Source organism: Hibiscus syriacus, unplaced genomic scaffold (assembly GCF_006381635.1).
Source record: "Hibiscus syriacus cultivar Baekdansim isolate YM2019G1 unplaced genomic scaffold, ASM638163v2 tig00007204_pilon, whole genome shotgun sequence".
In the NCBI taxonomy this organism is placed as follows: domain Eukaryota; kingdom Viridiplantae; phylum Streptophyta; class Magnoliopsida; order Malvales; family Malvaceae; genus Hibiscus; species Hibiscus syriacus.
The window spans coordinates 394,232-405,067 of record NW_024062129.1 but is presented as its reverse complement, the minus strand read 5'-3'; the positions used below and the strand labels follow the sequence as shown (position 1 = coordinate 405,067).

General features: G+C 38.7%; 1 protein-coding gene across 2 annotated transcripts; it reads left to right on the top strand.

Annotated features, from left to right (window-relative positions):
• Positions 1 to 1,346: 1,346 nt before the first annotated feature.
• On the top strand, positions 1,347 to 9,758 carry LOC120201435. Of its 2 annotated transcripts, none has more exons than XM_039202049.1 (5): positions 1,347 to 1,837; positions 3,803 to 4,174; positions 4,259 to 6,926; positions 7,404 to 9,106; positions 9,273 to 9,758. In XM_039202049.1, exons 1-4 carry the CDS (start codon positions 1,691 to 1,693, stop codon positions 9,065 to 9,067), a joined length of 4,851 nt encoding a protein of 1,616 aa, XP_039057980.1. In that variant the 5' UTR covers positions 1,347 to 1,690; the 3' UTR covers positions 9,068 to 9,106; positions 9,273 to 9,758. The 2 variants fall into 2 exon arrangements, with proteins under 2 accessions (XP_039057980.1, XP_039057981.1); XM_039202050.1 differs by lacking the exon at positions 1,347 to 1,837 and adding an exon at positions 3,218 to 3,289.
• Positions 9,759 to 10,836: the final 1,078 nt, after the last annotated feature.

Sequence of the window (10,836 nt, the reverse complement as noted above, 5' to 3'; positions counted from 1 at the left end):
TTTTAACCATATTGTATGGGATAATGTTATTAAAATCGGACTGGCCGGTTCAACCGATTGAACCGTGAACCGGTGGCCTGTCCGGTCCGGTTAACTCCCAAAACCAGATGAGCACAGAATCGGTAGAATCGGCTGAGAACCGGTAAAATCGGAGTGAACCAGTTGAAACCTGGCAAAACCGATGTGAACAGCCGGTTCTCTTTTTTTCTTTAAAAAAAATTAAATCAAACGACGTCATTTGTTAAACGATCCGAGTCGAACTCGAGTACTGCTGAGCTCGACTTGAACTCAAAAACTTTAAAAGTAAGCTCAACTCGACTCAAAAACTCACGAGTTAAAAATTATCAAGTTCAACTCGAACTCGAAATATAATATTGAAACTTGAACTCAAAAAGGCTCGAACTCAAAAAAAATTAGAAGCTTGATTAAAGTTTGAAATTCGAGTTCAATTGAAGCGAAAGAATAGTTCGCTCTGTGCTCACTAAAAGACTCCATGATTTTGAATGTCAAATTACCTCTAGTATTTATAGAAGTAAGTTGGGATACTCTTCTATGTTTCTTAGTTAAGTGGGATTGTTTTGTTCTCATATTTTTACTCTTTAGACTTTTGGGATGCTCTTATATGTTTCTTAGCCATGTGTGATTGTTTTTAAAAAAATTAAACCAAACGACATCGTTTGTTATGATTTTTTTTCAACTCCAAATTTATTTTTTTATTATAGTTATATAATTATATTTATTATTTAATATATTTTACCTTAAATATTATGTTATAGTTGATTTGAATCATTTTGTTTCACTTGATTTTATGTTTTTAACTTATATATATTATAACTTGTGATATTTTTATACCTTTAATATTGTAAACTTAAAAAAGTATTATATATATATTAATATTGTTTTGAATATTATGTAAAATTTAAAAAATATTATTTTATATAAAATCCGATTGAATCGTAATTAAATTCGATTGAACTAGTATCTTCACTAATTCAAGGTCCGATCCAATTTTAAAAATTAATAATTCAACTTTAATGTTATCTCCCTTTAAAAATCCCATTTCCCATTACAAAAACATGAGAAAAAGTCAAAGGGTTTGCAAAAACACTCATTAGTCAAACGCTTCTAAAGTTCCGTATCACAGGATCCTACACACGTCATTTCATTACCTCACAGGACTGTGACTCTACCTTGCCCCTTGTTAAGTACTTGCCCGAACTACCCGATCCATTGCCCCACTCTGCCCTACCATGTATCCCAAGTACACTTTCCTTTTGCGCCCCACTATCGCTCTCTATCTGCCCGTCTCTCTGTTTGTCTGTCATTTTTCTAATCTCTCCCTTTACAATTCGATCATTTTTTCTTTAATCTCTTTCAATTTCTCTTTTAATTTTTAGTCATCCTTTTTGTTCTTATATAGATCGAATGGTGGCTTACGGAATCGAACGTGGTTGATGGATCTGAGATTGAATTTGATCGGGTAAACAGGAGAAACGCCATCGAAGGGAATTAGGGTTTTGGATTTGAGATTCAGGAAAATTAGGGTTTGATTTAAGGGGACTTTTTAGGACCTGCTGAAAGGTAGGTTTTTGGGCGGATCTAGGGTTCGGAATTAGTGAAAGAAAGGGGAGGAAATTGAAGATAGAAGTAAGGAGGGGGTTGATGGTACTCGAAGGGAAAATGCAAGGCTATGCATGGACGGGGAGGAGGTGAGGAGAGGAAAAAGGCGCGGCACATGTGGACACTCCCAACACGTGCAACGGCTGTTCTGAGTGGTGATGGTGGTGCTTCTCTCTCTTCTTCTTCTTCTTCATCCACCGTTAATTTCTTTTCAAAGGTATACCTTTTTAAAACATTTTCTTCAGCTTTGATTTAGTTTCATTTGATTCTATCATGGTTTCTTTTATGTTCTAGTTTTTTCTCTTTGTTTGCTTGTTGTTTTGTTCCTGCGGGTGATCTGATCAGAGATGTTTTGTTTGATTGATTTGGAGGAAATGAAGTAAGTGGTTCACTTTTGCCTTTTGGGAATTCTGAGATGGTGGCTTAACTGATGGTGGAAACTGGAAAGTGTCGAATTACTCCTGATTTTCTTGGATTTTGTTGCCTTTGCATTGAATTAGCTGGAGCATTGATTAGTAGGAAGGCATTTAACTTTTCATCTTTGGTGGATTGTTTGGCTGAGGTTAAAGTGTAAGAACTTTTGGCTTAATTTTTCTTAGTCGACAAAGTGTTTCAATTGTGGGAAGCGGTGCACTACATTATAATTTGAATAATGATTGAGAAGAGTCTGTTTCCTTAAACCAATTTACATTTTTAAAAAAAGATCTTTGCGTACAATACCAGAATGGTTTAGTTATCTTTTATACACTACAAACTATTCTACAGATGATATGGTGCTTTCATTGGTTTGTCTGAAATTTATAATTGTGGACTTCGAGGAGTAATTGTTTAGCATGCAATGGAGTGTTTCTTCTTTATCCAACCTGAAGGAATTTCAGGACAGAAGAAGTGTTTAGGAGATGATAGATATGTTAAATACACCGTAGATCAATGTATATGTGCTGAATTGTGGGAGTTTTCCTACTATCAAGGAGTGATAAGGAGAAGTAATCACCAGCATTATTGTTCTTCAGAATATAGGAAAAATTTCCGAAGTTACGACAGCTTGAATCTTGAAACTTGTCAGTAAGGAACTAGTTTCTGATTCATCATTTTGGAGACAGTGAAATAATCACGAGGTTATAATTCAAAAAATGTGAAATGTTGCCCATTTGTGAACATCTTTGATCATGACGTAATCTGTCCATTAGGAAATAGTTTGTGAAGAAGAAAGCGTATAGTGATGGAGAATTGGGAAAATATTAGTATGTAAAGAAGAAAGTGTATAGTGTTAATGTGGTGGATCAACCTATGCAATGAGTTTTACTTTCTTAAATACTACAAGTAACAATATATACTTCAAAATCTTTATCTTGAAGCATATACTGGAAGCATTTTATGTTATGCTTTTATTTATGGTTTTGGATGCAATATTTGATTCTTAACTTGATATATGTAAGTCCTGTTTCATACTCATGGTTTTAACCTACATGCATATGAGTGAGAAGATATATGAGTTTGTTATGCCTGGTGTTTTCTTGGTAAAATTATGAGGAAATGTATGTAATTAAGAGTCATATCTTATTTCTAGGACATGATATGACGAAAAATTGGTCTATAGAAACGTTTTAGCATGTGGTCAATAGAACCAGATAAGGAGCATCTTAAAAATAACCCAGAATTCACTGAGGTGAGTATGATATAACTATTGAACATTCAATATGTGAATAGTCAAATTTTCCTTTGTGGTTCTATATACAAGTATGGTAAGCTTTGAGCATATATGAATTTCTGTAACTCCTTTCTTCTTATAGTGCAGTCTGGTGACTTGGGAATAATTTATGTTCAGTTTGCGCTTGAGTTGTTTTGTAATGATACTGAAATTATGGTTTAAAATCTGTTGAAGCTTTGCACCATCTGATTGTAAATTTTACTGCTGAGAAACGTATTTGTTTCATGAATTTGTTTAGAAGTTGACTGGTAATGCTCTATATGGGTGTTATATGCATCTTTTTCCATACATATGAATCTCAGAAGGCTTTCTTATCGAATGAAGCTGTGTTATTGGAATCACTACATATCTGAGTGGTGGAATGACTTTCATTTCTTTTTCATTATAAATTCCTTTTATTTCTCACTGATAAAATTTGCAAACATGGATAATTCACTACTTTACTGACATTACCTGTTTTGCTCCTGATAGGATGGACGCAGGATCAGTGTTGGTGACTCTGCTCTCTTCAAACCACCCCAAGATTCTCCACCCTTCATTGGAATAATTCGTTGTCTAACTTCTGATAAAGAAAACAAGTTAAATTTGTGTGTGAATTGGCTTTATCGACCTGCTGAAGTAAAGCTTGGCAAAGGCATCCTCTTGGAAGCTGCGCCAAACGAAATCTTTTATTCCTTTCACGAGGATGAGATTCCTGCTGCCTCGTTACTCCATCCTTGTAAAGTTTCATTCCTCCCTAAAGACATTGAACTTCCATCGGGGATTTGCTCATTTGTGTGTCGGCGAGTTTATGACATTACAAACAAGTGTTTATGGTGGCTAACTGATCAGGATTTTATTGATGTGAGTCCCAGATGCTCTTGCATATATTCTATTACTGTCAAACTCTTTTAGTTGATATTTTCATTTTTATTTATTTATTATCAGGAACGACAAGAAGAAGTAGATCAACTGTTGTATAAGACGCATTTAGAGATGCACGCAACAATGCAGCAGGGTGGCCGTTCTCCAAAGCCTATAAATGGTCCTTCATCAACATCACAGTTAAAACCTGGTTCAGATAGTATACAAAATAGTGCTTCCTCATTTCCCTCTCTGGGTAAGGGGAAAAAGAGGGAGCGTGGTGATCAAGGCTTGGAGCCCGTCAAAAGGGAACGTACTAGTAAAATGGATGATGGGGATTCTGGTTATGGTAGACCAGAAGTTAATTTAAAATCTGAGATTGCAAAAATTACTGAAAAGGGGGGACTAGAAGATTTCTCGGGAGTTGAGAAGTTGGTTCAGCTCATGAGAAATGAGAGAAATGAGAAGAAAATAGATTTGGTCAACCAGTCAATGCTCGCTTGTGTGATAGCAGCTACAGATAAGTTTGACTGCCTTAGTCATTTTGTTCAGCTTAGAGGGTTACCTGTTTTTGATGAATGGCTTCAGGAGGTCCACAAAGGGAAGATTGGTGATGGTAGCGGGTCCAAGGATGATAGATCAGTCGATGATTTTCTTTTAACCTTACTCCGAGCTCTTGATAAGCTTCCTGTTAATCTTACAGCTCTGCAAATGTGCAACATTGGCAAATCTGTGAATCATTTACGTAGTCACAAGAATATAGAAATACAGAAGAAAGCAAGGAGTTTAGTTGATACATGGAAAAAACAAGTTGAGGCTGAGATGGATGCTAAGTCTGGTTCAAATCAGGCTGTTCCCTGGTCTGCCAGACCTCGTCTTTCTGAAGTTTCTCATGGTGGAAGCAAGCACTCTGGACCATCTGAGGTTGCCATGAAGAGTTCAGTAACCCAACTTTCTGCCTCCAAAACTTGTTCAGTTAAGATTGCTCAAGGAGAGACCACAACCAAGCCTGCTTCTGCATCATCAGGACCTATGAAGGCAGCAACATCACCTGCTTCTGCCAGTACGAACTTAAAAGATGGGGAGGCACGAAATGCTACTGTTGGTGGCACCTCTGACCCTCATGCAATCACAAGGGATGAGAAAAGCAGCAGTTCAAGTCAGTCCCACAATAATAGTCAGTCTTGTTCTAGTGATCATGGGAAGACAGGGGGGCTTTCTGGAAAGGAGGATGCAAGAAGTTCTCCCACTGGTTTAGGAACAGTGGCTAAGATCTCAGGTAGTTCTTCGTGTCACCGGAAATCCATTAATGGTTTCCTAGGGACATCAGGGGTTCAAAGGGAAGCTGGATCAAGCAAAAATTCTTCGTTGCATAGAAATCCTGCTTCAGAGAAAATATTGCAGTCGGGTTTAACATGTGAAAAGGTGTTGGAGCCACCTATGGCTGAGAGTAATAGTCATAAGTTTACTGTTAAGATCCCAAATAGAGGTAGAAGTCCTGCACAAAGTGCCAGTGGAGGATCTCTTGAAGATCATTCGGTCATGAATAGCCAAGCTTCTTCTCCTGTGCTTTCAGAGAAACATGAGCAATTAGATCGTAATATGAAAGAGAAAAGTGACAGTTATCGAGCAAATGTTATCAGCGATGTGAATACTGAATCTTGGCAGAGCAATGACTTCAAAGATGTGCCGACTGGGTCTGACGAGGGAAATGGTTCACCTGCAGCTGTTCCTGGTGAAGAAGACTGTAGGAATGGAGAAGATTCTAGGAAAACAGCTGATGTTACAAAAACTGCTTCCTCATCATCTGGAAATGAACTTAAATCAGGGAAACTGCAAGAGGCTTCTTTTAGCTCCATAAATGCTTTAATTGATAGTGTGAAGTACTCCGAAGCAAGCGAGTGCATACCAGTCGGAGATGATGCTGGAATGAATTTGCTTGCTAGTGTGGCTACTGGAGACTTCTCTAAGTCAAATTTGGCTTCGCCTATTGATTCTCTGCAAAGAAATACCCCTCTTATTGAGCATTCTTCCACGGGAAATGATACAAAATTAAAACCTCATTCTGGGGATGAGATTGTTCGAAATCAAAATCAGTCTGCTGAGGGTGCAGTTGATCATTATCAAAAGCAGGGTGTTGCTGCTGGTAATTCTTGGGCACAAAATGCCAACAGCAAGACTGGTTCTGCTCTGGAAAATTTTGGAGAGCTGAATGAGCATTTATCTTCTTCAAGCATGGCTTTGCCACAGATTGCGGACCAATGCCTTGAAAATGGTAAATTAAAGGAAGTTATAACAGCGGCTTTAGTCAGTATGCCCTCTGCACGCAGTATGGAGAAAACTAATGATATTAGAGATTCCAAAGAGCATATGGAGAAAAAGTCCGTTGGAGTGGATGATGATTGCAGTGGGGATGCTAAACAAAAGGGGAGCACTTCTGTGGTGAATGAAGAGGTCATTGATCCAGTTGTAAAAGTGGATAAAGAAGTGGTTGAAGGATCTTCATCTGTACCTTCAACTAAAGTTGGTGTTGATAACAAGAAAATTGCAACCGAAGGTTTGGAGAGAGGTTCACGGGCTCATCAGAAGTTGTCAGTTGTTACTGGACATTCCATCAAAGAGACATATAAAGAAGCATTGCCTCCTTGTCCTACTAAAGATATCACTTTGGAAAATGTTGATGAAGCCAAGCCCGAGAAGGATGTTGAGATTGATGCATCGAGTCATGCCAGTAAAAAACTTGAGTCGGAAGGTAATGCTTTGTTTATTTGTCTTAGTACTTATCATTTTAGAGGCTTAAATATACATTTGATTCCTAAAGTAGGCACCTTTTCCCGAGGCGGTACCCGGACTAGGCATCGTCTACCGAATTGGTACCTAAAGAAGTTTTGCTCCCAAGCTGCTACCCGAACTTTAGTTCCATCCACTATTTTGGTACTTTTAATAATCTTTTTTCAAAATTCAAAGGGTTTTTTAAAACACACACAAGATGTCGTCATCATTGACACATGTACAATCTTATGTTATCAAAAAGTTAACACTGTTAATAAAAGTATCAAAACAACGGATATTAAAGTTCAGGTATCAACTTGGGAGCAAAAATTCTTTAGGTACCACCTTGGGAGAAGTGCCTAGTTCAGGTACCAAATGTATATTTACTCAATTTTAAACTTTCATTTTACGTTTTTCCCCCCTCAAACTGGTAATTAAATTGAATGTCTTGTTTCAGTTGTCACTGCCCAGAAAGGTGAGCACATGCAGGAGAACATGCAATGTAGCGAGGGTCATGAACCACCTGGTGGACCATCTCCTTGTAAGGCATCACCAGAAACAGAACAACCTAAGAGGCCAAGGGGATCTAAGGTGACTGGTGTAGAAGCAGATGATGCGGAAGAATGCACATCAGTTACTACTGAAACTCCTCGTATAGGTGTTGCAGATGCAGATGCAGATGCAAAAGTAGAATTTGACTTGAATAAAGACTTTAATGCAGAGGAGGGGAAATCTGTGGAACCAAATAACTTGAAAGCAGTTGGATGCTCAGCTGCTGTCCAATTAATCAGCTCATTGGCTTTCCCTGTTTCTTCTGTTTCAAGCAGTCTTCCTGCTTCAATTACTGTTGCTGCTGCTGCTAAAGGGCCCTTTGTTCCCCCAAATGACCTACTAAGGACTAAAGGGGCAGTTGGTTGGAAGGGATCAGCAGCTACAAGTGCATTTCGGCCAGCTGAACCCAGAAAAAGTCTAGATATGCCTCTGGGTATAAGTAACACTTCCATTCCTGATGCTACTACTGGGAAACAGAGTCGTCCCCCCTTGGATATTGATTTGAATGTACCTGATGAGAAAGTCCTCGAGGATCTTCATGGCACAGACTCTGCACCAGACCTTTCAAACAATCATGATTTGAATTGTGAAATGGTGGGTTCTGCACCCTATCGCTCCTCTGGTGGGATTGATCTTGATTTGAACAGAGTTGACGAGCCTGCCGATTTGGGTCACTCTAGTGGCAATGGTCATAAAATAGATGCTCCAATGCATCATCCAAAGTCGGCAGTTCGTATTCTTAATGGTGAGGCAAGTTTCCGCAGGGACTTTGATTTGAACAATGGACCTACTGTGGATGAGGTGAGTGCTGAGCCATTGCTATTTAGCCATCATGGTAGGAACAGCAACATGCTATCTCGAGCACCAGTTCCTGGCCTGCAGATAAACAATACCGAGATGGCAAATTTCTCGTCATGGTTTCCTGCAGGGAATACATACTCAGCTGTTACTATTCCGTCAATTTCTCCTGATAGGGAACAACCTTTTCCAATTGTTGCAACTGGTGGACCACAAAGGGTGTTGGCCCCCTCTACTGGTGCCACCCCTTACAATTCTGATATTTACAGGGGACCTGTGTTGTCATCTGAACCAGCAGGGCCCTTCCCATCTACTCCTTTCCAGTATCCTGTGTTTCCCTTTGGAACAACTTTCCCTCTTCCTTCAACCAGCTTTTCTGGCAGTTCAACAACTTATGCTGATTCATCTTCTGGTAGGGGGTTTTGTTTCCCCCCAGTTCATTCGCAATTGTTGGGACCTGCTGGTGCAGTTCCGTCCCATTACCCAAGGCCGTCCTATGTTGTTAGGCTTCCTGACGGCAGCTATAATAGTGGTGTCGAGGGTGGAAAGAAGTGGGGAAGGCAAGGTCTAGACTTAAATGCTGGGCCTGGAGGCCCAGACATTGAAGGAAGAGATGAGACAGCACCTCTTGCATATAGGCATCTGTCTGTTGCCAGTTCACAAGCCCTGGCAGAGGAACAAGCAAGAATGTATCAGATATCAGGTGGGGTTTTGAAAAGGAAGGAACCTGAGGGAGGATGGGATGGAAACAAGCAATCTTCATGGCAGTAGAAATCATTGAATATTACTGTCTAGTGGCCCATTAAGCTTGTGAGTCATTTATGTTCCTTCTGAGCTCCTTTTGGCAAGGCCTTCATTTTTTTCCTCCCCCAGTTTTGCTATTTCCGTGCCCACTCTTGATGGTGCACGGTGAGAGAAATTATGTCAGAATTATGGATTTTTTCATTGACCAATTTGATGTTTATTTCTTTTTCAGTTCTTCAAGGACGGTCATTGGCTAACCCTCACATGTCTTCTAACTTGTGTTCTCTAGAGGATGGGTGGTAAGTGAGCCATTTGGTGTTGTTCATAGTCTGTAACCCCCACCTTTTCGCTGTATCATCTGTACTGTAAAAGAATCTGTTCGAGGTATTCAAAGCTTTGTTCCTTGAACCTGTTCTGGATAAAGATCATTTTCCTCTTGTAGATATCATAACTGTTGGAAATCATGCCCTTATTATCGCCCAGACATTAAAAATTGGTGCCCATACTGGTTTTTAGTGCATATCTTTCTCGACTTTTTTATTCCTCCCGCCCCCCCCCCCTCTTTTACTTTCTTATTTTCCCAATTAAAGTGGTCACTGAATTTTGATATTGAAACCTTCTCTTATGTGGCATGAGTTAGTTGCTGTGGTTGATGATGTATTCAAATCGTTTATTTAATTGATAAACTCTAATTGTAGTTGATATGCTACTGTTTTAATTGGTGTCAAGTTTGTTTGCTATCGATGTTATTAAGAGTGCAGGGAAATTTAATAATAGCAAAACACTAGTGTGGGCAACTATACGTCATATGTTCTTTTGCTGTTGATTGAAGTAGATATGTTGAACCGACTTAAGTTGGATTCTGGGGCTTGTGATCAGCCACTGATCTATTCACTTCAAATTTCCATTTGCTTACATTTCTTTCTGTTCATTAAAGATAATGGAAATGTTTTGTTCTGTTCTGTTCAGATCAATTCATTTCGGTTCATGTCTTTGACTGTGTTAGGACTATGTGCTTCAGCGTATGTTTGTTTGTGCTTTAAGTAAAGCTATGACTGGACTTTAAATAAATTGAATCGAGAAGAAAGTCACTGGACTTTAAATAAATTGAATTGAGAAGAAAGTTACTCTAATTTTCCAGATTCGTGTATATTATTCTGTAGTGTCCAACTTATGGAGGCCGGAACTTGTGCTTCTATTTTGTTTAGTATGTACATGCATGGTATGTATATTAATGCTCAGAATTGCGCACAAAAGGAGAGGTGGTCTTGAACGTTAAGATGTGCAGGAGAATTCTGATTATCTACTAGACATCAAGTCGTTTAGCTTCACATTTTCTTTACAAGGCTATTCCAATGTGTTTCCGAGTTTCTGGCGCATGCGAAACAGTGCTGTTCGTTCAATAAGTCCTACCTACCTCTTTATCTCTGAGATGTTTGGATTTTGCAAAACTCATGGACATGAAGAAGAGAAATGCTATCCCAACTCATACCAAGACATAAGGATGATAGAAGATAACACATGGGTTTTTTGCTTGGTAAAATGAAGAAAATTAAAATAATATATATTTTTGATCAAACTGACGGGAAAATGGGGAAAAATATTATCATTCATTGGCTGAAAAATTTGGAATTGAAATTGATGACTAGAAAATTGAAAATTAGAAAAAGAAACATGATCTTATAAATATGAATTTACACTTTTTTTTCATTTTCTAACCATATTTACTGGGGGGGGGGTTCCTTTCATTTTTTACTCCTTTCATCCTTATACTTCATATAGTGCGAATTTCTCCC